The sequence below is a fragment of the Halictus rubicundus genome, chromosome 6, assembly GCF_050948215.1.
Source record: "Halictus rubicundus isolate RS-2024b chromosome 6, iyHalRubi1_principal, whole genome shotgun sequence".
Lineage (NCBI taxonomy): Eukaryota > Metazoa > Arthropoda > Insecta > Hymenoptera > Halictidae > Halictus > Halictus rubicundus.
The window spans coordinates 13,967,102-13,993,776 of NC_135154.1; the positions used below are offsets into that span (position 1 = coordinate 13,967,102).

General features: G+C 45.2%; 1 protein-coding gene across 3 annotated transcripts in view; it reads left to right on the forward strand.

The window, feature by feature from the left end:
• Positions 1–256: 256 nt before the first annotated feature.
• The window catches only part of LOC143355343 (follistatin), a 65,416-nt gene continuing 38,997 nt past the window's right edge, over positions 257–26,675 (forward strand). For 2 of the 3 annotated variants that reach the window (XM_076790102.1, XM_076790104.1), the window contains exon 1: positions 257–2,215. In XM_076790102.1, coding sequence (XP_076646217.1) covers positions 1,984–2,215 — 232 coding nt within the window. In that variant the 5' untranslated portion in view covers positions 257–1,983. The remainder of the gene's footprint in view (positions 2,216–26,675) is intronic. The other variant, XM_076790103.1, reaches the window with a different exon arrangement.

Here is a 26,675-nt window from a genome sequence, read left to right on the forward strand (position 1 = left end):
CGCATCGAAAGCATCGGCTCGGATAATCGAGTCGAGCAGACATACTCGTTGCGGGACGATCGCCGAGTGTGGTGGATCGACGAAGTGAGGCAGGTCCAGGCGGCCGCCTCTGTCTCTTTCTCTCTCTCACTCTTTCTCTCGCGCCAGAGACAGACAGTTATCGTTGACTTCGTACAAAACACGGTTGTTCCCGCGAATAATTCGCGATCATTCTCTCTCTCTCTCTCTCTCTCTCTCTTTCTTTCTCTCCTTCTTTGCCTCCTCTTTGTATCTAAATCTCGTCTCTATCTGGTCTGTTGGTTCGGTTTCCCTCCGTGGAAACGCAAGCGCGAGTACTTGTTTAGACGTTCGTCCACGTGTCTAGAAGATGACGGGATGCCGCGAACGCGGATGGTGCGCCGTTGTGCCGTGTGTCGGCCGATCCCGATGATCGGCTCGTGACTGGAGGACGCGTGCCTTCGCAGAGAGACAGCTCGAGAAAGTACACATCGCCGCCGGTCGTTGGACGGTGACAGGACACACTCGACCGCTCGCACCGGGAACGAGAACGAGAACACACGCCGCCGGTCTCTACAGGTGTTTCGAATCGATTCGTACCGCGGCCACGAGGCCTTCCTCGACAGAGCACGTCCGTGTTCCTTGTGGATGGTGTGATGTTCAGTGAGTTTCCTTCGCCGGACACGTGATCTCTCTCTCTCTCCCTCTCTCACTCTCTCACTCTCTCTCTCTCTCTCTCCCTTTTTTCCCTCTCTCTCTCACACATACACTCTGTTTCCCTTTCTCTCTCTCTCTCTCTCTCTTTCTCTCTCTCTCTCTCTTACTCGTTCTCGCTCCGATCTGGACGGGGTCCCGTGTCGAGACACGTCTCGTCGCGTGCCTGTTTCGGCTTCGGTCTCGCAGTTTCTCTCGAGCCGCGTTCACCGGACGTGAAGTTTCACCGCGTGACCCGCCCGAACACGGACGAACGAACGAACGAACGAACGAACGAACGAACGGACAGAGAAACGGGCAGGAGGAAATTCGACGAGCGGTTGATATAACGGACGGCACGATCGATAGGTGTGTTAGATGTTGTCTCGAGGTCGAAGCGTCACGATCGTTCCGCGGTGGCACCGGTGGCGGCGTCTCGATTGAAACGAGTCCCATTTCGCGCGGGATTTCCGTCCCGACTGGTTGGTTCTGTTCGGCTAGACACGGTTACACAGTGACGTGCGCGTGTCTCTATCTTCCTCTCTCTCTCTTTCTATCTATCTTTCTTCCTCACACACTCTCTCTCTCTCTCTCTCTCTCCTTCTCTGTCTCTTTCTTTACCGGGACCGGCGTTTACGGTCCGCCGGACAAAAATGCGAACAGTATCCCGCCCGAGTATCCAAGGACCTCTCTGTTTTCCGTGAGTCGCGTGGCCACCGACCCGACCCGACCCGACCGGACCCGCTCGAGAGATCGCCGAGGTACCCGCCGCGCGACTGGTCGCTGCCGAAACTTGCTACACAAAATCCTCTGTTAGGCGAAACCGAGACAACACGGCGCAGAGAAAAACGAATAAACAAAACGGAAAAGAAAAGAATATACACGCAGAGAGAGAGAGAGAGAACAATTGGAGAGAGGAAAGGGAGAAGGGTTATTTTGGATTTCCGAGATCGGAAGCGCGGCGCGTGCACGCGCGTATATCGTACGCGGGGATCGAAGGAGCGGACACGGCCGGCCAGTCGGTTTTGAAAGGAGCCGCCGCTGACGGGAGAGGATCGTGCGCGTAAACGATCGAACGTTTTCAGCGAACGGTGTGTAAATGACGAGGCCGGCGGGTAGGAGGTGCCGGACGGATACGTGCTAGAGCAAAAAGGTACCAGCACCGTGTGCCCGGGGTTTCGCGCGAGGTACCAGCAGCCGATTTTTCGGAAGGAAAACGCCGCACCGGTGTAAAGAGAGCAAGCAAGCAGTCCGCTCTGTTCGGGTGTCGTGGAACCGACCGACAGGAGGCAGATGAGATGTGAAGCACGAGGACTACGCGGCGCGGAGCTGCCCGGACCCGAGCCGGAAGTCGAGAAGCCAAAGCTGACGAAGGCGGCCGCAGGACTGGCGGCAGGTCAAACGGGTACCTGGCGGGGGCCGCCTGAGATGACGACCCTGCGACGGGGTATCCTGGCACCCCGGTACAACATCTACGTCCTGGTTTCACTGATCGGACTGTTGCTGCAGACCCAGACCGCGACGGGTGAGTTGCTTCTCTTCTACTTCTTCTTCTTCTTCTTCTTCTTCTTCTTCTTCTTCTTTAGTTTTCTTTGCGGCGGACCCCGCGCGCAGGGACGCAACGTGCTTCGTCGTCTGTAACCTGATTTCAGTCCCCTTTGCTTTGCGTTTCGAGCTGATTGAGGCTTCGAACCTGTCGCGAGATTCTGCCCTTCGGTTCGTCGATGTGTCGCAGGCATCCTCTAATACGGTTCTCGTATCCCCTCCGTTCAAGTGCGGATCTCTTTTCGTAAACGTAGTGTAATTAAAAGGATTGTCATAGAGATCGTTGATCGACCATGGGACACAGCGAAGAACCGAAGTTCATAGTGTTTCACTGTCTGTAACCTGATTCCAGTCCCCTTTGCTTCGCGTTTCGAGCTGATTCGAACCTGTCACACGATTTTTCCCTGCGCGGCGTTTTTCTGAGATAGCATTTTACAATCGGAACAATCCTTGACAGAACACAGTGACGAATTAAAGTTTGTACTGTCTATTCGTCGGATTTTATTCTTCTTCGCGTTAGGAGCTAATAGAGCTTGGAACCTGTTATACGATACGAGCTTACAGAGGAGAGTTTGTGCAATGGTTTATTCAGATTGCGAAGTATCAGGAACTTTCGAAAATTCTGTATAAATTTTCTCAGACACCTTAAATGTAATTATAATTTCAGAGCAAATAATCGAAATATTCTGAAGAAGTTAAAGAAACTTGACGTTTACAATTATCGTGCAATGCAGTGCGAAAATTAATGTACAGAAATTTTCTTGGGGTCACGAGAGACCCCCAGTATATCAGCTAAGGCTTACTAATCGTGAAATAAAAAATTTGAAATCGGTCATTTGAGTGACGGGTCTAGCATTGAGATAACGTGAGAACGAACTAGGAACGAATGATGGCAACCCAAAAAATTTCGGAATCCTAATCGGTGGATCAACGATGCGATCGTCGTCGGATATCGGTAAAGATGTCATGGTTGTCTCGAAAATTAAAACATTAACCGGCGCGCCGACCGCTGCCAGCACTTTTCATTTTTACGCTCGGGAGACCTTCGTTATTGAACTTTTACTTTGACAGTAATCGTGGCGTCGCACAAAGGCCAGCCAGAAATTGCCGTTCTGATTAAGCTCAGCATCGACGGCCTTTAATGTTGCAATTAGTTTGAAAACCTGCATCGGAACCCTTAGCAAACGTCGCATAACAATCACGTATATTTATTGGCCGCGCTTTACAACACTTTGCGTCAGCGCTGTATACTACTGGCAATATACGATCGCTCGCATGTTCAAGTTCGCGGACGGGAAAACGAAAGGAAAAGAAAAAAGAAAAGCTCCGCAATCTAGCGCACTATCATCACTTATCGTTTCACGACGGTTAACGCTGACTTTAATTGCACGAAACCTCGAGCATCCATTCACACACGATTCTTTATTTTCGTGTAGCTCGTAATTAGTTTACATTGTGCTGGTTTATCGCGATATCGCGTTATCGGTAGCTCCTATTTTGCGATTATCAGTTTATTCGTTTCTATTAGGTGAGCGCGGCATATTAACAGACGTATTAAGTTAGAGAATAGCGAGGATGATTTGTTTCAGCAATTTAGTGTAGAGATTGTTTACAACGTTGCTTTTCCATCAGTGTTGTTTCTGGGATCTTAAGCCTGTGTACTTTGTAATATTTTTTTAGAGCAGCAACAAATTATTCAAATGATTTAAGGAGACGTTTTGTTAGGTTAAAATTGTTTCATATTGTTATTCAAAATGATAACGTGATATTCGGACAATTTCTAGCTTTTCTATAATAATAGCCTTTCTGATATTTTGTGAGAGAATAAGTTGCGTTTAATAAAATTTTGTAACTAGACTGCGGATTTTATTCATTAACGACAAGAGCGAAAAGATGAAATTGCGAAGGCATTCAAAGAATATAAAAATATACCAACGTTAGTTTCAACTTCGAACATTTTCATTTCTGTTCTTTACAATTGATTTGGAAAATTTCACAATGAGTATTTATACATAAAACTTGTAGAAACAAACGCTGATAGCGAACAGTGCTGAGAGTACGTCGAAGTTTTTGCACTTATTGCAGATACAACTGTGAATTTTATACATTCACGACAAAAATGAATGAAAAGGTGGAATTTCGAAGAGTACAAGAATAAACGAATTCATGAAAATCGGTGTATAATTCTCAGTTCGTCGAAACGATTAAACACCGACAGAAATGTTCGCTTGATTCAGACAGATTTGTGTTTCTCATAAGTACCTGCAGCCTGCACGTGACCGCGGCGCAGTGTACATAAATCATATTTGATAAGACAACCATAATCTGTCGATATGCAAGAAAGCTTTCGCACCGGTTCAGCGTAATCCTCGGAGTTGCGGCGTTCAGATCGAAAATCCGATTTCCAACGGTTCGCGCGCTCGAACCGGGTGCGATTTGTTTGGTCAGAAATCGCGCGCTACAGTTCGGTATTATGACATTACCGCGCCTTTAATGGCACCAGCTTAGAGCCGATCCGAATTGATCGTTGCTGACAAAGCGATCGCGCCTTTTCAAAACAGTTGTTCCTTACAATCGGTGCCGGTTCGACGGTGCGCCGCAGAAAGCCAACAATGGTTTAACGCCCGAATGACAAGCGGCGTTGACGTAACCGGGCGCCGAGGTGTGTTCCGATTGTCGCCGTAGCGCGATTCTCGTTTCGAAAACATCGGCAACGATCGATCAACCGGGCCCCGTTTTATTTTCTCGCCGTTTTAGACACGCGCGCGCGCTATGTCGTACGCGCCGATCGAACTTGGTGCGCAACGTGCGCCGCGTGTTTCGCTCGCCTCTTTCTTTTTTTGTTTCTTTCTACTTCAGCCCCCCTCCGCCCCGCTGACCGCAGTTTGTGTGTTTAACTGATTGAATGTGCCAACCGGTCCGTGCAATTTTATACCCGTCATTTACAAGTTTCCCCTGAAAACGTAACAGGTAGAAGAGGAGTACTTATTTCTGGTCGGTTCGTTTATTTTAGTAACTGCATGCCCGTCGGTTACGGGGAAACACTCGGGGAAAGAAGTTCTGTTAAACATTCGTACGAGATATTACGCGAACGTCCGATCGTTCCGTGGATATTTTGTTGCTAACGATTCGCGTAAACGTGATTATCGGTTCCGCGAAACGGTTACGCTGTTTTGCACGGTTTCGGGATCCCGCGACGCGACCGGAACTCGAGGATCGGTTCGAGGATCGGAACGGATCGCTCGATCGATTAGATCTTACCGAACGCTGAGTTCATTTTTCAGAGCCTCGTCTTTAGTGGAAAATTATGGCTTGGCAAATTTCGCTTGAAGTCCGAGAAATTTTCGTTGTGCCAATTTCACTCGTCTTTCCATACACGTCTCGTAAATGTTTCTCAGTGAAAAATCATGCAGTTTTAAGATTAAATGAAAAATTTAAGAGGAAAGAATAACAGTAACTGGATTTTAATTGGTCGTACTAATTTAATTTCTGTTATGAATTATTCTTTCTGAATTAGGTATTTGGGAATAGTTTTTCTGGGATAAGAATGATTTAGGGCTCATTGTTTCGTTGATGAGACTGCCTTGAGCTAGCTAATTATAGTAGAGCGTATTATAATATAATATTCAATACTGGAGAATTATGATAATGTAGAATTAGTAAAATCAACAGAGCAAAAAGTAACTGGTCTTGTTATTGTTTAATGTTTTTTTGTAAATTCAATAAACGTCGCCTTGAAAAATAGACTACAGATTTCAACAAATAAGTCATTGAAAATTGACACGTCAGCTTTTTATTAGCCGAGGAAAATTTCTAGTATTTCCGACGCCAGTTCCATTCGACGGTGATTACGTGGTTCGTTTTATATCACTGAATCAAATTCGTTTCTAATCGCGCTAATTGCATCTGATAGTATTTAAGAGATCGTGTAATTTTATCTTCGTCAAGGTTGATTTATGTACCTACGCTAGTTAAACTACTTTTACAAACGTTATGCTCGTTTAAATTCATTGACCTGTTTTTTCAGTAGTTCGATCATTTATCCAATCTATTTATCGGGTCAGTACCGTAATTGTTACGTAAACCGACCGATTGATACGTATATAATAAAGTTTATTGACGTGAACGATAAAACTAGTGAAATAAATAATCTTATATTATTATTACATAATACGTTGATATACTTAACAGGTATAGAACATGATATTCGTACACCTAATTATATGTTCTATTAGCGCAGCTAATACTAATTTACAAACATCCGTCCAACTAGTTCGGGAACTTTGCACATTAATAACACATAAAAATGAAATTGTTGTTAAACCAGAATCTTCAATAAAAAATACCGTACAGTTTGGGTTCAATTCGTGGGAACCTTTCGGGCGGAATATAAATTTTCTTTGAAGCCGGTGGCTTTAGATTTCCTTAAAAAATTGTGTATTTGCACAAACTCCCACGATCTAATCTTTACGCTTAATAATGGCCTACGGTTTTATCCGTTCACCGCGAAATTAACGTGCCAATTTACAAAACTTAACGCTCCGCGAGACTCCGCTATTTTTCGTGCAAAGATTCATTTCTCACCGCGATGCACGGTGGCCAATTTCTCCAAAGGCGTGGATAAAATTCGCAACTTTGATAGTTATGTTCTTCAGTAGCAAGGCCTGTCTTAGGAGTTTGCTGATCCATAGAATATCAATGTTAATTCTTTATTAAGATGACAGGCTATCTTTATAAATTGTGTTTCAGAGGGATGAAGCTTTAAAGTCTTGCAAACATACTCTTGGAACTTGGAACTCAGTAGCTAAGGAATTATTGCTAAAAAAATTTATTTGTCAGGATGTTATGTCTCAGAAAAATTCTGGTAGCTTGTAGTTGTTTATATGTCACAATTTAAGCTAAGCATAAAAATTATTAACTGCAATTTGAAACAGAAGCAAGATTAATGAGAATATTTTTTGAGAAACAGCAACTTTACTAATAATATTGATTGGATTCCATCAATTGGAAAGTTTCCTCTTCAATTTTGACCACGTTTTCGCACAAAGTCGGGGCGGCCGTGTGCGATGGCAAAGTGCCGGCAAATCCGTCGACGTGTCCGTCTCGCGAAAGTGTGTCAGAACGTTCCGTTGTCTCTGGGCGAGACGTCTTCGACGGGCTGCAGCGGGCAATCGCGAACGGTGATCACCCAATTATCGTCTCTGCGCCAATGAAATTAGTCCCGTTGATGTCGTGGATCAGCCGCGAAAATGCATCGAGTGGCGGGCGTCGGTCGCCTTCGGACAGGCGATGAAGTGCGAATTAATTCAGCGCTAATTCAACGTCCATCGGGGTCCGGCCGCGCTGCGGGGGAAACGCGAGGAACGGCCGAAACGCTGACGAGCGCCTCTCTAAAACTTCATTAGCGTGTTCGGGAGACACCCGAGGAGGTGTCACGCTAAAATCAATTGTCGGCTCTTCCTTCGCAAAGTTGCAATTCGCGGGTTCTTCCGCCGCGGCGCGCAGTCGTTAGCTCTTGGCGCTAGCTGGACAAAACTATTCTTTCACGGTTTTGAACAAGGTTAAAATGCAGGGACGGAATTATTGAAAAATCCAGAAACTACCAGAACACTCAGAATGAAAATTAGGAGAAATATTTTTAATTTATTGTTCAATTGAATCTAGTTTTTTGATAATAAACTTTGCTCTCTAAACTGTTCCTCTAGCTGCAATAGCTTTCAAGATGTTCTCAAAATGTTCGATGTTGTACCTAAAAAATTAGGTACACTCGAAGAGAGTAGGCACATACTGAGATTGAACGTAGTGAAGCACAGTGCAATTGCAGAATTGAATAGCGGAGGGGATAGGATATTTTTAATGATGCTAATTGATTGCAAGAACCAGGGAAAGGGTGAATTAAGTGATTTTAAGCGAAGCTAGGGCGAACGTTTTGTAAAATCATGTGTTCGATTTTGAACGGAATGCGATCTAAAATGTGCACGCGATTCTTACCAGACAAATTGCATCGACTCATTGAATAAATTGATTGCCAGGGTACAATCACTTATTGAATGCACCGACTCGTTCTCCGAATTAACCCTTCGCGTTCGGTTCACGCGAGTGAGCCTCTGACAATAAAGTTGGCGCTCGATTCAAACGTGCAGGAATATTTATTATACAGATATTCTAAAATGTCTATTTCACAAGGCGGATTTCTTCTCTTGATAATTGTGACACGTCCAAAATAATGTAACGAACATTTTTCAAATATCATTACTAGACTCCGAATTGTGACAAAGTAGACAAAACTGAAAACAGTAAAAGATCACAAGGATTTGGAAGTGCAGTTGTATCATTTTCGATCTGTCAAATTTACGAACGTGGGAAAGAAATTTTTATTTTATTTCTGTTTGTCGCAATCGAAGAAGAAAATTTGTATAAAAATTATGCTGCCTATTACTCTGTTCTATTCCACCGTATTTCCGTCACTAACTCATAAAATCTGTAGTCTACGGAAAACAAATATTTTCTCCGGCGAGACGTACAAGTTCAAGTGGAACTTTATCAAAATCAAAGATGGCTGTTTATGTCACTCCCCGGCGAGGGGAATGCAACGACTAAGTAACCAATTGCCTCTAAATTCCCCGCGGAAGTGTAAATCCGGCAACGTAGTCGCCGACGTATCAATAAAACCCGTCAAGAATGTCAAGAATATTTCCCAATTAACACACCTGTCTTGGCCGGGAAGACCGGCGGATTCATCCATCGATCGCCGGCGCTTTCATCGGCGGCGTGGATCGTCGTGGCGGGGTCTCGTAAAATATGAAACAGATAAAACACTTTATTGCGACCATTACGGGGACACGGCGGTTAGAGGGGCCGAAACGTCGAGCGGCCCGACAAGAAAAGAGCAAATCAAACCAAAGCAAAACCGAAGCAAATAAACCGAAACCGAACGAAACCAAAGCGAAAGGGAAAGAGAAAGAAATGGAGGAAAGAAGAAAGGGGAAGGGCAGAAAGGTTCTTGCGAAGGTCGGGCCAGCTATAAAAGCGACAGAGGGTATCGGACGTGCAAATCAATTCGGATCGACTCGAGCCAAATCAAAGCGGAGCTAGGTAAACCGGAGCAAATCAAAGCAGAGCAAGACAAACGTGAAAAAGAAAAAATGCGGTGAAGAAGGAAGGTGGGGGGCAAAAACGTTCTCGCAAAGACCGGGCTGCCTATAAAAGCGACAGAGGCTCTCACGAGAGGATCCAAGAGGGTATTGGACGTTCAAATTTATCTAAACCAAAGCAAACCAAATCAAATAAAAACAAAAGAGAAAAGAATGACGGAAAGAAGAAAGGACAACAGAGGCTACGGTGTAGGCTGGGCTAGCTAGCCTCCTCCTCTACCGATAAGATCGGAGAAGATATCGAGCGGTCAAAAATCAAGCCAAACCAGAGCAAACCAAAGCAAAGCGAGGCAGAGCAAAACAAAAGAGAGGAAGAAAAATGGGGGAAGAATTAAGGGAAGAATTAAGCTGTCGCGAAGGCCGGGCTGCCTATGAAAGCGACAGTGGCTCTCACGAGAGGATCCAAGAGGGTATTGGACGTTCAAACCGACCAAAACCAAAGCAAACCAAATCAAATAAAAACAAAAGAGAACAGAATGACGGAAAGAAGAAAGGACAACAGAGGCTACGGTGTAGGCTGGGCTAGCTAGCCTCCTCCTCTACCGATAAGATCGGAGAAGATATCGAGCGGTCAAAAATCAAGCCAAACCAGAGCAAACCAAAGCAAAGCGAGGCAGAGCAAAACAAAAGAGAGGAAGAAAAATGGGGGAAGAATTAAGGGAAGAATTAAGCTGTCGCGAAGGCCGGGCTGCCTATGAAAGCGACAGTGGCTCTCACGAGAGGATCCAAGAGGGTATTGGACGTTCAAATTTATCTAAACCAAAGCAAACCAAATCAAATAAAAACAAAAGAGAAAAGAATGACGGAAAGAAGAAAGGACAACAGAGGCTACGGTGTAGGCTGGGCTAGCTAGCCTCCTCCTCTACCGAGAAGATCGGAGAAGATATCGAACGCTCAAATCAAGCCAAACCAGAGCAAACCAAAGCAAAGCGAGGCAGAGCAAAACAAAAGAGAGGAAGAAAAATGGGGGAAGAATTAAGGGAAGAATTAAGCTGTCGCGAAGGCCGGGCTGCCTATGAAAGCGACAGTGGCTCTCACGAGAGGATCCAAGAGGGTATTGGACGTTCAAACCGACCTAAACCAAAGCAAACCAAATCAAAGAAAAACAAAAGAGAAAAGAATGACGGAAAGAAGAAAGGACAACAGGGGCTACACGGTGAAGGCTGAGCTAGCTAGCCTCCTCCTCTACCGAGAAGATCGGAGAAGATATCGAACCCTCAAATCAAGCCAAACCAGAGCAAACCAAAGCAAAGCGAAGCACGGTAAAACAAAAGAGAGGAACAAAAATGGGGGAAGAATTAAGGGAAGAATTAAGCTGTCGCGAAGGCCGGACTACCTATAAAAGCGATATAGGCTCTCACGAGAGGATCCAAGAGGGTATTGGACGTTCAAATCGATCTAAACCAAAGCAAACCAAATCAAAGAAAAACAAAAGAGAAAAGAATGACGGAAAGAAGAAAGGACAACAGAGGCTACACGGTGTAGGCTGAGCTAGCTAGCCTCCTCCTCTACCGAGAAGATCGGAGAAGATATCGAACGCTCAAATCGAGCCAAACCAGAGCAAACCAAAGCAAAGCGAGTCAGAGCAAACCAAAAGAGAGAAAGAAAAATGGGGGAAGGAATTAAGGAGAGGGTCAGAAAAGCTGTCGCGAAGGCCGGGCTACGTATAAAAGCGGCGGAGGAGAGTATCGGACGCTGCGAGCGGGTTTGCCGGGCAGTCTTACCGAATCTGCGGCGTCTTGACGAGGCCGATCGTTCCGCAGGGGGTTGCAGAAGCTGACGCGGACGTAGGAAGGCTACTTGTAAGTAAAGAGACGCGCCGCGCGAAGGGAAGAGGCGAGCGAGAGAAGAGGAATCGAAGTGATCCGAGACACCGGGGAACGGAGAGAAAGAAGAAGCCAACACACACACACACACACACACAAATACACGTACGCACGGGCGCGCTTGGACAGAGACATACACAGGCACGCACGTTTGTGTGTAGAAGGTGGAAGGGAGAGAAAAGGGGGTAGACGGGCAGGGGAAGAAAGCCTGGTGTAATGGAGGAACCAGTTTGCGGGTCAGTGCTCCGCATCACCGAGTGGAGCTTGAGCCTGTAGACGCGAGGACGATGCCACTGGGCGAAAGAAGGACAGCGGCGGGGGCAGAGGGTCCCTCTAGGTCTTCGCCAGGGAGATCAGGGAGGAACGAAGGGCCAGCGGGGGCAGACGAAGGGGCCAGAAGGGCCCGGGGAGTCGTGAAGCCGCTCGCAAACGCGGACAGAGACCTAGGGGCCACACCGTTGCGCTGGGGCCGCAGCGTCGCGAGAACCATCGTCGCAGACAGCCGCCGAATCACCCCGTTTTCCCCAGAGAGGAAAAATGCAAAAAAACACGGCGGGGCCGAGCCTCGGTTTCCCAAGTGGGAAAAGCAAAATGGCGGGGCGAGCCTCGCTTTCGAGAGAGCTTTCCAACCCTCCTGGGGGAGGGTCTCGCCGAGGGAGACGGAAGCTCGTTTCGAGTCGGAGGCCCCGAATGAGACTGACGGTTGCTCGAGATGACGCCGCTGGTGGGGATAGTTTTTCAGGGATGGATTTAGGGATCTTAAGCCTTCTATACATCGTCGAACCATCCGCCATTGCTGCCGTCTAGGTATCGCGAAACCTGCACACGGTTCTTGTCCCTTTGATACCGATTCTTCTCGATTCGTTCTAAGACCGCTTCGAACACGTTCTTCGAAATGTTGAATTATTTTCCAACAAAAGAAGACATACGTTTCATTTGAACCCCGCAGTTCGCGTAGGCCGTTTTCAGTTTGCGTAAAGATCTGGTGCTCACTACCTGCAGTGCTGGGCAGAATAGTATTTGTATAGTACAATCATGCAAATCAATTATTTTATTGATAAGAGAAAGTGCCCGAAATCTTGGCCAGGTCTGTCTACCTGTCACATAATAGTGTAATAACGTATCGAATTAACGAAATCAGGGACACGCGCAGGACCTGACTGGGATTATGAGACTGTCCGGGGCTCGATAAGACGGCTAGGAACATGCAACGAATGTTGTAGGGATCGCGATCGACGGAAGAACGGCGCTGCGTGTAATTTCTTGATCGCGCGGCCCGACTCGGCCCATCGCCGCATCGTTGCGCCGATGCGTTTACGCGTATGCGTTTACACGTCGTAAATATTCTCTCGGCCGGTGTTCGCTTGTACACTGCCGATTTTATTGATCGGCAGCACACGAGCATGGTTGTCCAGCCGTTCTTTCTCTTTGTCTCTCTCTTTTTGTCTTTCTTTCTTTCTTTCTTTCTTTCTTTCTTTTTCTCTCTTGCTCTCGGTCTCTATTCGTAACGCGTTAAAATACGCTAAGCTTTCGTGTGCCTCGCATTACTCGAGCCGACGTGTAACATTAGATGCTTACGGAATATAATCCCGGTTCGATATTTTTAGATAAATCGCCGAGTTACGTAACGCCGGTTCGTTCGTTTGTTTGCAAAGCTTTTTCACCGACAGCGAACGCGGATTCCTCGATCTCTTACCGGGGGAGCGTGGTCTAACGGGTCGAGAAGATGGACTTTTTCATGCATAGATCGATAGTATGATTCTTCGAACATGTTCTTCCAGAAGCGTTCAATGATATCTGGAAAAATGAGGCGGCTGTTGTCATTTATGCTAGCGGCTAACGCAGATGCAGCGAGGTAAACGCGCTTTCAATGAGTTCCCCGAAAAAAGCTATTACAACTCCTTTTAATTAATTTAAAAAATATTTTTCGTTACCTCAATAGCGCGGTGAAGCAGCCCTAAAATTTCAAAAAGATTCGCTCGACCCATTGGTTACAATAAATTGAGGTACCGGTTGGGATTTACCCAATAATCAAAATAGTGCTAACGGTATCTGCACCAACATACATATATACGCTAACTGCAAACACGGTATAAAGGGGAACAGGATGAACTAAAATCGGCAATAATTTATGCACAACTCCTACGCGGTATGCGAAAGTGACTTGGAAAAAATATTTCTTTGCCGGGGCCACAAAAATTCGAGCGTGTTTCGAGTTTCAGAAAAGTCCAGTTACATTTCCCACCAATAGAATTGCAAATTGCTCAGAGTTAACCAGTATAATAACGAGAGACAAGAGTCCGCGTAGAAATAGTCGCTGCAACGAGACGCGCGTTGCGTGTAAAACGCGATCGGATCGTAGAATCGGGAGCGATTATCTCGCCTAGAATATCAGGAAATCGAATCGATCGATCGTGAAAAATATCGGATACGCCATTACGTAAAATTATGCCACCGCGATTACGGGTAGCTCGTTTTCTCGCGCTTGGGAGCAAACCTGTGGGCGGCTCTCGATGTTCGCGCAGCTTTCGTGAACAAACGTGCTTTCGTAAATCAATGCAAATTCCTTCGCACGACTCTCTAGATCCACTGCGGACATTTCGGCGAACTTCGCTCGTCTATATTCGTGTGTACAGTGTGTCTCACAAGTATTTCAACACTAAATATTCTCATTTTTTGGAAAATCGTCTACATCCAAATTGTCGTAAATTCGTTAAAAAAATTTGCACAACCATGTACCCAGATTCATTTCAAAAGCTTGCAGCCTCTACTTTTGCAAGCTACTGTTTATCCTCTTCTGAGATTTTTTCGTGTGATACCGAGGGTAGAAAATTTTTTCCTGAGTGAACTATTCATAAATTTTGAGATTGACGTTTCCTCATTATAATGATATTTGAAAAACTGATGTATGATATTTTTGGACTGTTTCATAAAACAGAAACGGGTACCCTGTTCCAGGGACGAAAGTATTGTAACTTGTGGGGTACATCCTTCGTTGAAAACTCAATAAAACGACTGAACAAAATCGTGCGTTAGATTTTCAAATGTCGTTACAAATAGGAAGCTTCAATCTTGAAATCTGTGGAAGATTCAGCGAGGGGAAAAATTTTTCGACGATTTTACAGAAGATCCAATCTGGAGGATTTAACCCTTTGCACTCGAGTGGTGGAAAAAATGACAAAAAATATTACAAAATATTTGTTACATTACAAAATTTGTATTGAATAGATTACTAAACATTTAAATATTATATAATCGGATCAGTTTCGTATGAATAAAATGAAAATATTCTAAGACGGAAGAAAAATCTAGTTTCAGAATGAAAATAGCACCGAGTGCAAAGTGTTAATGATCTAAAAGTGACTATATAATATATAGACTATATACGTATATGACTATATAAAAATAACTAGAATTTGTCTATCCAAATTTTTGGCACAACGTATCCAAAAAAATAAATCTTTTTATTTACACTCCGAATGACCGCAAATTAGAAAATATTAGGACGCGTCGTTTTGACCCGTAAATCTGGTTAAGGAAAAATTAGCGTAGTGTCTAAGAGAGTCTCCGTATCGTTGCGACGAAGCCGTTTAGCGTGTTTCCCGGTCGAACGAAGAATTAATTTGAAATCGAGCGTGCTCGCGTACGGTTCCGAAGTCGAGATCGATCAGCGGCGTGGGATCGAGAGCGCGCGGCGTCGGCGACGACGCGACGGTTCGATGGATCGTACGGGTGGATCGGATCGCGTGTAGAAAAATCCGAAAATCACCGAGCCATACCGATTTCGGGCTGACACGAGACGCCGCCGGGGGAACAATATACGCACTCCCGCGCCGGGAATGTGCAGCGGCGCGTCGAAAAGCAGCCGAATCGAGTCTGACAGCAAGAAGACCAAAACTACTTGGCGATCGGTGAAAACAGAGAATTCCTCTCAAGGATAATGACAGCGGAATAAAACAATGAACGGGGGGAGGAGGAGGAGGAGAAAGAGGAGGAGAAGGAGGAGGAGGGGGAGGAGGAGGAGGAGGAGGAGGAGGAGGAAGCAAGGAAAGGGTGAACAGGAGAGGCAAGGAGATGCAAAGAGAGTCGACCAGGGGTCCAGGAGGGCCACGGCGATCACGGAGGCTGCATTTCTCAAAGTTACGGACCACTACATTTTAATGAACACCAACTGGTTCTACACAGCCCGCGTATACAGACGTATCGGATTAGCACTTTGACTTGGAGGCCTTTAATACTTATACCGTGGCAAAAACAGACCGACATGCATGGCCGAAGGCGCAGTCTGCGGTGATGATGAGGTTGCGATAAAACACTCGAGTTATGCGCGCGCGTGCGGTTAGTTTCAAGTTCCAACAACGAGAGTGATTACTCGAAAACCTGCGCCACGATAAAACCGACGCCGTGTGTATGAGCCAGCAGTCGGAGAAATGGCCGCCCGGGAATATGGGCCCCTGGCTCTCCTCGTCGGTGTTCGACGGTGAACGGGGGGAGGGGGGGGGGGGGGGGGGAATAAAATAAAAAAATAAATAAACGGGTGGATAATCGGGGCTCCGGTGCTCTAATGTGGCTGAAATCACCTTCCGAGTCTCTCCAGTACGAACGCGCTGATGTTTCACTGAAACTGCTTTGCTACTAGCTTTCTTTTTTACATTTTTCTGATGCTCTGCAGACAATTCGGTTTCCGACTGGGTCCACGCAATACAAGCCATATTTTATATCCGTCAAAATGACATAAAACCATTTTCTTAAGATATTATTTAGTTTACACATTTTCATTCAAACTTCATTGAAACGTTACGATAAAAATCTGCTCGAATACAGGAGTTCCTTGAAAAGGATCTCGCGACAGAATTTTCATGCTTCCAGAAGTAACAAGAAAAAGAATTATAAACGTCTTATTTTTACTGTATTCTAGTCTAGAATTCGACTACTTACCATTAGACTGCGGATTTTATGCATTTACGACGAACATGAATGGATAGGACAGCAGAAGAATTCGAAGAATGTAAGGACATTATTATTTTCAATCTATGCAAACTGCCAACCCTTCGAGGACGAATGTGAATGTATTGAAGTTGCGAACATGTAATTTAGTGGAACAACGTTTGTTTTATTCAGAACCACATTAGATTCGCGCTTTTCTGATAGCGAAACAAAAGGAAAAACCGAAGAAGAGATTAAAAGCGACTGCGCTCGTTACTGAAACAGTAGTCGAGGAGTTTCTTTTTGCGGACAGGTGAAATTGATGAGCTGAAACTTCGATTATGGCGTCGCGTTTAATAGCTAAACAGCCGGGAGTAGAGCGCGAGGATAGATCTTCGCAAGCTGACACCCGATTAACGGTAAACCCACGCAGATAATCTCAATGGGCTTCGATCTAATCGGGCCGGCTTTCAGCGGCGGATGCTGGTCTCGTCGGAATTACTCCGGTTGTGATTACATCACGCTTTTCGTTGACAATAAACACGGTGTTTTACGCCGTTAATTAACCGTCGCGTCGGGGTGTGCGCGCCGCCTCGACCGCCGCGCCGTGCCGCGCGTTATTATAATGTCGCGACTCTTTCGCCGATTGCCGTTCCATTTCGCAGTTTTTCTTGTACGGTCGTCCTTCGTCGTTTTTCCCTTTTCTCTCTCTCCCCCCCCCCGCTCCCTCCCCTCTCGAGCCGCGCGTCTCGGTCCGTTTTCCTTTTTCCTCGTTTTTCGCTCGCGGAACGGCGCGCCGCATTAAAGAAGAACTGAACGGGCAAGGACGACGTCGATTAGCGTCTTTAAACGGTATTCTAATGGACAGCGAACAAGTCAGTTAAATCCGGTTAATTTCCTGCCACGGTCGATTTCGCTAGTTAAAGCAAGAATTTATTTTAAGTATATTGTACTCGGTGTATTAATAGATCCGATATCAATGTGATGCTCGAGCACGGTACAAATTTAGTATTTAGATATGCGAGACGTGTCCCGAGGAGGAGTCAGCGGCTGCTTCTATATCGAAGGAAATTATGAGGCCGGTTACGGGCAATATGCATAAGGAGGTTCATAGTATGCGGCTCCGGCAACATCGAATTCAACAAAAATATTCAAGGGAGATCTTTAATAGCGGAACGCAAGAACGGTTTCATACGCGACATGCGAATCGCGAGATCCGCAAGGGAAACTGTTCATTAGGGTGCAGTTTTTGCACATTTAAATTCGCGTTCCAGGCTACGCCCATCATACATGATACACCCTGTACACCGCCGGCCAGACGGTGCGCGATCTTTTCTAGGGAAATTTACATTTTAATGGAACGAAAATAATTGCGGAACACCGTGTACGAGATAATTGTTTTCAATAAATTATCGCGTAACAAAGACGATCTCGGCTGATTTGACGAGGATAGAGTTTTCTCTCTTTTCTTTTTCGGACGGCCGAAAATCTGTGAAATTGAAAGGATTTTATTTATGGCGAGAAAGGATAGAAAGTGGTAAGCAGTTCGATTACAAATTTATAAATGCATTGGATAAACATTGTGCTTTATAAGAAATAACGATATGCTCCTTTAGATTGATTTCTGCAACGGTACAGTTTACCAGGATGCTTTCTCTTTGAATGAACCTCGGGACACTGTTCATGTATGACAGACGAAGAAGATAAGTTTATTAATTAAAAGCTTCAGGAAAATTTCTCACGTGAATAATTTTCAAAATCATTAGAAAAATTGAGGAACCTAAACCAAACGTGAGCAAAGTTTCCTTGTGAAGCAATTACTTAGGGCACTTCACCTAGAGCAAGATACAACGTTGGTTCGATAACTATTCGTACCCAGGGCTGTGAACGCAGCTCACGGTTAACGAGTGCTAGCGAGCAACCAATCACGCGTTAGGCTCTCCCCACTCCTCTCGACCTTGGGTCTTCCCACTGCAATATAGAAGTAGTGGGGGTACCCTAAGCGACCGATGGGCGTTCCTAGTGGACAGTTATCAAGCAATTCGAATTCTTCTCATTTAAATTCTCAAGTTTAAGAGTATGCTGTTCCCTGTAGTATAGTTTCTTTCGAACAGTTGGTCGCGGGGACAAACTGGGAGCACTATCAAGGCTCATTGCCTGGTCTGATCCAGAATCTTAAGATATTCCTGCCGGGCAGTTATCAAGCCCCATCCAAATCCCCGAGTTCAAGTGTCCGTTCCTTCCGAAATATTGTTTCTCTCGATCAGCTGATTCTACGAACAAAACTGGGAGCACTGTGAAGGCAAAGAGCTCGTAGCACAGGTTTAAATCCGAATCTTAGTGTGTTACCGATCAGTTGTCAAGTAGCAAAAGTCTGTTCCTTCCATACCATTGTTTGGTCGAAACAGTCCAGGCCCCAGAGACGGGCGCTCTAAAGCCCTCTATCTGGTCGCGCGGGTCTAAACCAGAATCTTCCGGTCTGGTCGGAGGCAGTCGGACGTAAGCGGATCCCCTCGAGCGTTTTCCGGGGTGGCGATCACGCCGGGGCACCGGTGAAATAACACGAGAGGGGTATCACGGGATCGGGCGACAGCAGGTGGTAAAAAGATCGGTACTCGGCCGAGCAAACGCTGCGCAGGCATTCCCGACGTGCCGCAGGGAGGCGAGTTCTTGCCTCGGCAAGACGGGCACGCGGTTAGTCATCAAGGCCCGGAGATTGTTCCCGCGGACGGCGACCCGACCGGTTGACCAAAACCACAAGCTTCTCTCTCTCTCTCTCTCTCTCTCTCTCTCTCTGTCTGGTCTGTCTTTCTCCCCCCGTTCTTCCATCTCTCCCCCGTCGCACCCCCACCGGTTCGTTGGCTCTCCTGTATACGTACGGTGCTCGCGCGCTCTCTTTATCCCTTTTCCTACTGTTTTGCGAGCCTGTCCTGTCCTTGTTCCTCCTTCCATTTCGTTGACCAGCATTTCCCTCGGCGCGGTGTGGCCGCGGTCGTCTCCGTCTCGAGTACCTTGCGTCCGGTCTCGGCCGAGATCGGGTAATCTTAGAAAGTCAACTGGGTATCGGGTATTGATGGGTAACATTGTTGCATGTCCGCGACTTCGCCTCGTGTGTCCCGCGCTCGTCTTCTTCTCCAGGACCGCCTCCTCCGGCGGCGCTCTTTCCTCTCCTCCTCTGCTCCCGCTTTCCAGTATAAATACACCACGGACGCCACCGGATCACGATACGTATCTACCAGGTTTCCCGCGATTCGACCCACCGTCTTTTTCGATATTTTGCGATTTATTATCATTTTACCGGGGTGGCTAGGGAGGAGTGAGGGGTAGGAGGGTGCCCGCGACCGGTTCTTCGCGGTAATCGTGCTCAAGTATCGGGTTAACGCGTCAACTGCCATGGCGTGCGCGTGTTCCAGCTTAGCCGAGAGCCTTTGACGCGACGAGAACCGGCACGTGATTCTGGAGCGGAGACCTCGGCCTGGCCGAGGCTCCACGCTTCTCTTTTCTCGACTCGAAAGATCTTCGGACATTTTAGTTTTGTTCGAAATTAATGCTGTTTCATCTAGCGACGAATCCATTGATTTCTGAATGGAAATGCTACGAAGCGTTTCGATCAACAAACAATGTCATAGCCTGCAGGCTGATTACTAGAATGATCTGGGAAACAGGGGTCTAAGAAATATGTGTTGGTGCCAAGAAATTGGTGGAATCAATATGGCTATTTAGATGGAAGTATTCTCTTGCTCTTTTGCAGTCTCATCGTCGCAACAATCGACAGAATACTGTATAATATTGACACTTGCCGACGTAATTTTTATGGAAAATGAATGGCACTTGGGAATGTCTTTTCTCAAATGGAGTCGATAAATATTCTCTGGCTCTTCGACAACGTAACAATTTACAAGATACTGTACAATACTGAAATTCCTCGAAATTCTAAGGAAATTGCAGACTCTTTTGGACAACTCATTAACCAGTCAACTGTGTTTGACGAGTATACTCGTCATGAAGAAATGGCAATATTTTCTGTCATGACGAGTATACTCGTCAGAACAGCTATAATTCAAACAGCGGTTAATTTTTGCGACGCAACTTGGGTACACATTTTTCAAAGAGGTCGCAACAGCTAACTGGTTTAACAATTCAGATCGTTTGATCGTCGACATCAGAAAGACTAAATAATTTAATTCACAACTACTTCGTCACTGATACACAAAATGGTCATCGTGTCTCATCGACTGCGGATCTTTGTGACACATGTAGCTTTCTAAAATGCAAGAAAACGAGTTAATAAATATTGAGTTGTAATTTTCCGTTTTCCATAAGGAGTCTTCTGGTAAAATACTTTTTCGCTCTTCATATTTTTATAAAACAATTCCTAAGAATGAGAATTTGCGTAGAGCAGAAACTTGCTAGGTAGACAAAGCGTGGAGAAAAAAAAAATAATAAAGAAGCTTGTTAAAAATTCCGACGTTCTAGAACGGCGGGCAACTGTAAATTTTCTGTTTCGCAACCCCAGGCGAGTTTCGCCGCGCCGTTGATCAGGTACAGGAACCGTGTCTCATTGTTCCCTCATTCCCTCCGCTCGTTCACACGTTTAGGTCTTCTCATTGTGCAGAGATAACACCGGAAGAAACTTATCTCGGTTCCGATCGCGCACCGATCATTATGCTCTTCAGGAAGCGCGGCTTTCCTAAACGCACCGGCGCAGCGGCGCGGCCACCGCTCGCATATACAAGGTGTCCCAATGGTTCGCGATACTTTGTGTCACGTTGTTCGGCGAACAAAAAGGTTCGGCCAGGAACATCTTGATAGCTTCGGAATGCGTTTCCTAGAGGCGGTCCGTTCGAGAACGTAGCTTTCTATTCTCTCGCGGGCCTCGTTGCGAATGCACGCGGCCATTTTGCATAGAAACGCCGACGTTTAATAGTTTCTGCTGGTGTCGGCAATCTGCCATCAATCTGCCGATTTTTTCGCCACGTTCTACTTCTTCTGCAATCTTCGTTTCACTCGCGGTGAAATCCGCAGACGATTCTTCTTGCTGACAATCGCATCGATTCGTTCTGGAATTTTATTGAAACCTTATGTATTAGGTCGTCCCATAAGTTCGTGCCGTGGATATGTTTACGTTATTCACCATTGAAAAGTAGTTTAATGAAAAACCGCAGAAGTTTTATAGTGACGGTATGATGTCTTTGCCAAAAAGGTCAGAAGAGGTTGTGGAATGAAAGGGTGATTACATATTTTATTTTTAGAATTTAACTGGTGCAAGAGTAAACGGCGCGAACTTGTGGGACGACTTAACACATTTGTATGTTAAAAGAGAACATCTGAGAATTAAAAAATTCATGGTACTGAACAGGTTCTTGTTTGGTTCGGAATTTCGAAGGCATTCTCTGATTGTAAAACAGGCTCGTTTGCTAAACAAACTGTCTTCGATACAGTGTGATGTTTTTAGCGATTGCAAACGGGTACGCAAGGATGGATAGAAAGGCAGGGATAAGAAACTGGGATTTTTGGGATTCCCGTTTAAGGAAGAGTGTTAGCAGAGATTTATGAAAAAGTCTCACGGCAGATTCAGCGTTGTTTCGAGTCTAAGACAAGCGCATCCACAAAAGTCAGCACCGTGGAGCGTAAGTACACACGGAGTACGGATAGGCGGTTTAATCGGCAGCTTGTATCTCGCATACCGACGTGCCTGCGCAGCCTAGAGGATAGAGCCTAGAACCCCGAGTCTAGACCCATAACTCTTCCACGATTTTTCCGAGTGGATCGCATTATCCTCCTGTTTACGATAAAACTGGCTGACAAGCACGGTGCTCAACCGACCGCGTCCTCCGCTTCGCGAAAATCTTCTTCCTCCTCGTCCCCGCGGAATATAAAGTGCTTTGTGCCGCAAACAATGTCAAATGTTTCATCAATATCTTGGATCTTGAGCCTCTGGCTACAGGGACTTCAGCTTTGTTGAAAATCCTGCTTGCGGATTGGTTCTCTGCAATCTTTTGATTGTTCCGAACGGTCGCTTTGCTTTCGATTGATTCGCAGAATGCGAATTCTGAATTGTTCTTCGAAGAGAGCGGTTGATTAAATAAGAGGAAGCCTTGGAAATTGTGTTATTTAATGACACGAAATGTTCGCATTGCGATAGAAGCTTTTGGGACCAGCTAATATATTTATAATAAATTATTTTCGCTGCTGGAATACGTATATGGTTTCTTTAATATTATTTTTATAATTCGCCATGGATATCTGAATACGAGACCCACCTTTAATTAACGTGCACAATCGATTCGGTAGTTTTCATTTTTATTCAACTTGCGGTTTTTAAGCGCTTGTATAATAAGTTTGGTTTTATGCACAGTGGTTTAAAGGTTTCGTAGAGGTGGATCGAAGTTGCATTGGTTGTTTTAGAAAATACTTTTTGAGGATGATGTTTGTACTGATTTTGCAGAGATATTGACAATCAATTTGACAATTCTTTGGCCCGGTTGGATCTGTACGGGTTTTTTTGGTTGGGGCATTCTATTTTCTTTTTTATTCTCTTTAAGGACCTTGAATCCGCTCGGCGCCATCTCCTTTAAGCGACTTAAAGCGTGTGTTTCATGGCGTAATAAATACCATTGCGGATTGCGATTGCCGGTACCTCTGTCTGAATAATCTTTTTAGTGCAGTTGGGTTGCTATTATATGCGAAAAAGTTCATTCAAGTTATTATTACATTCATGGACGTGTATGAATTCGTTCTTTTATTATCTTTCGATGGGAATTAACGTTGTGATTTTCGAGTCGCTGATAATGCAAACGACTTATTTGTGACAAACATAATTTTTTAGCGATTGCATTAAACTTTAGATAATTTAGGAAGTTTGTTGATTAATTCTTTTTCAAGAATATTTGCTGATATCTTCCAAATCGTTAAATATTTATACCACAGAAAAATGCTATGTACTCTTGAAATGTGTATTAATAATTGTACAAAATGGTCATTTTGTTGGTTTAACAATATCCCAGAAGAAAAATTCTTGAAAATCGCGTTCCTTCCACGGACGCTCGTAAGGGGTTACGGAACATGGTCAGACATGACGCGAAGACTATAATCAGTTATAATGCCATGTAATTTTTAAATCTCATATTTTTTTCGGTTCCACTTATTCGCCGCAATTCAGTGTTACATCTTACTTTTTTCTATCACCTACAAACAAGGTAGCTTTTCATTAAGACTTCCAATCTTTTTCAAGTAGAATCTGATTACAAACTTTTCAAATTCTAATAACGCTGAGCACTAAATTCGATTGGACAAATATACAATTTTCCATTCAGTTTAATCGAAGGAGAATAGCATTTCGCGATTATGAACATTGAACTTTCGCAGTCGGCAGACACTTATATAAAATATATAATTTTCGTTCGCCGCTTACCGTATTTAAATTTTATAAAATCGTTGTGTCTGGTAATGCATCAGCAAACTGGGCATGCGAGGGAAAAGGCACCATGGACAACTATAATCTGTTACCCAATTACTATGCGAGTATCAGAACTCACCAAACCACCTCAACGCGTTTGCCTAGCTAAAACGCTACGATTCTTACATTTCGCAAAAGGCTGCAATTCTTACGTTTCGCAAAGCGAGCTTGCAGGGTCAAAGGCGCTCGAAGCGAAGCAAGTAAACGTGTTACTGCATTGCTCTACTGTTCGAGCTGTATTATCAGGGCTCTCGGAACCACTATCGTCCGAGCAAAATGCCACGATTCTTACATTTCGCTTGGTCGGTTCACCGGCGAGCTTGCCGGGGCAAAGGTGACCCGGGTCGAAACTCGGCCCGCGAAAAATACTCTTTCTAGGTCCGGGTGGTTCTCGGGGCTGCGATGACGCAAGCCCGCGCGCAGAGGCGGAAGGACTCGAGCGTGAAAGAAGAACTTGGCTCAAAGTTTCGTTCATCTGGGCCAAGCTCGCAAATAACAAACCCGTAGAGAGGACGCGGAACCGCTTCGCGCCCCGTCTCGTCTCGTCTCGTCTCGTCTCGTCACGTCGCCTCGTGTCGGTAGATGCAACCACAGCGGGCTTGCTGGCTTTCTGCAAACTGCGCGAGGTGGCGAACACAACGCGGCCCATCTAAAGGGGGGTAGAGTGGGGCAAACTGCGACTGCATTTACGCGAAAGGGACGACGGGAACCAAAGGGGGGAACCAAGGGGCGGAGGGGGGTGGGTGGGGGTTTGCACCGACGCCGCTGCAAAGAGTGAGAGGGAGAGGAAGAAGGGCGTAACTGGGCCAAACGGTGGCTGTGTCGCGGTCTAGACACGCCGTGGCTGAGAATTAATGCTCCGTGTTTGCCAGACTTTCCTTTTCGCTCCGTAACAAGCTGCCGCCGCGATTCCGCCGCACCGTCTGTCCCGTAATCCGTGACGTCCGACGGATTACTAATTATAATCGCGCGAATCTTATCGAGGCCGCGCGGAATCAAACGCTATTCCCGGACGGGGTGGCCTGGCCTCCGCCTTTCCGCACGCTTATGTGGACGTTCTAGCCATTGAGTGAATGGCAACACTCTGCTGTTACTATTTGGGAAAGCTCTCGGACCATACGTTGCTATTCGAACGCTTAGCACACGGGAGGGATGCCAAAATTGTGTTTCATTTATTTTGGATCGATCCTTCCACGATTTGAAGTCTGGAAGCGTAACTAGAGTTGCAAGATAAGGAGGCGTTTATGTGGACGTTCTAGCCATTCAGAGAATGGCAACACTCTGCTGTTACTATTTGGGAAAGCTCTCGGACCATACGTTGCTGTTCGAACGCTTAGCACACGGGAGGGATGCCAAATTTATTTTTCATTTATTTTGGATCGATCCTTCCACGATTTGAAGTCTGGAAGCGTAACTAGAGTTGCAAGATAAGGAGTCATTTATGTGGACGTTTTAGTCATTGAGAGAATGGCAACACTCTGCGGCTACTATTTGGGAAAGCTCTCGGACCATACGTTGCTATTCGAACGCTTAGCACACGGGAGGGATGCCAAATTTATTTTTCATTTATTTTGGATCGATCCTTCCACGATTTGAAGTCTGGAAGCTTAACTAGAGTTGCAAGATAAGGAGGCGTTTATGTGGACGTTCTAGCCATTGAGAGAATGGCAACACTCTGCTCTTACTATTTGGGAAAGCTCTCGGACCATACGTTGCTGTTCGAACGCTTAGCACGCGGGAACGATGCCAAAATTGTGTTTCATTTATTTTGGATCGATCCATTCGCGACTTGAATTCTGGAACCTTAATTAGAGTTGCAAGTTTTGGGTACACTTCTGTGGACGTTCTAGACATTGAGAACAGCGACGCTTTTAAAGCTGTGATTCATAGTTTGCTAGTTGAATGTTGAGGAAAGCTGAGCGACGCCAAGATTGTATTTTATTTGATTAACAAACGACGAATTATTGTTATGTTTTGTGGAGTATGCATTGCTCACGAGCCTCTAATAATTAGCTCTGACGGCGGCCAATTTGTTGTACGCGATACGAATTCATCTTTAATGTGCGAAGATGTTAAACCTTTTTCTAAGCGCATGGTAGCATGGTAGTGGTCGATGGATCAGGGATTATGTGGTTCGTGTGGTTACGATCGTATCGATTATTATGTAAGGTAGATACACAGAAGCAGTGGGATTCAATATGTAATAAGAACCATCGATAATTTCTGTCGCGAAAAATGCTATCCTTTAATTCACCGATACGACGATGAAAAATGCAGGCGTAATATTTCTCGCGAATTAAAGCGCTCGTCGGCTTGAATCTGTAATTATATCTGACTGTAGCAGCTGCACATTTATACAAATTAACTCGATACAACAAAGAAAAGTTAACGTGACTCGTGTTACCTTCGAATAACGGTACAATACACTCTCGTGTGTTTTCATATTTTTTTGAAATGTGAAATCATTTCTCCTGAAAGTATAATACATCTCTGGTGTGTTTTTGTGGTAGACAAATTGTACATTTAAACAATTAGATGTCGATTTAATAAAATTGACAAGTAGAATAAATCTGAATGATGACTAAAATGAGTATATTTCATGAAGTAAAAATGTTATCGTGTAGTGTAAATCTCACGTTTGTTGTCGCTCGAGGAGTAATTGAAAAGCACTCGAATCTGTGAAGAAAGCGAGTCGATCGAAGGCATCTCGGCCGTTCTTTGATCGCAACAAGAATAGTCTGATTTTCGTCTGTGTGAAAGGCGCATTTCGCGCGACGTTGAGGGAGGTCAGTGGCAACGGCGAGCCAGAAAATGAGGGTAGCCTCTTCTAAGAATTGTCACAGAGCTTTCATCCTGACTCTCCAACAGACCCCTATTTTTAATTAACTTTTTACTCGTTCGATGCTGATTTCGTCTACACACCTTCCAAACACGGTTCCCTAAAAAGCAAAATATCTAAATAAAAATGATTAACAAGGAGAATTAATAATAACAAAGAGAAAACACTTGTTACATACAATATTTCGTGGTCCACAAAATCCGAGTAAATTTTTTAAATCGATTACAGGTATTTTT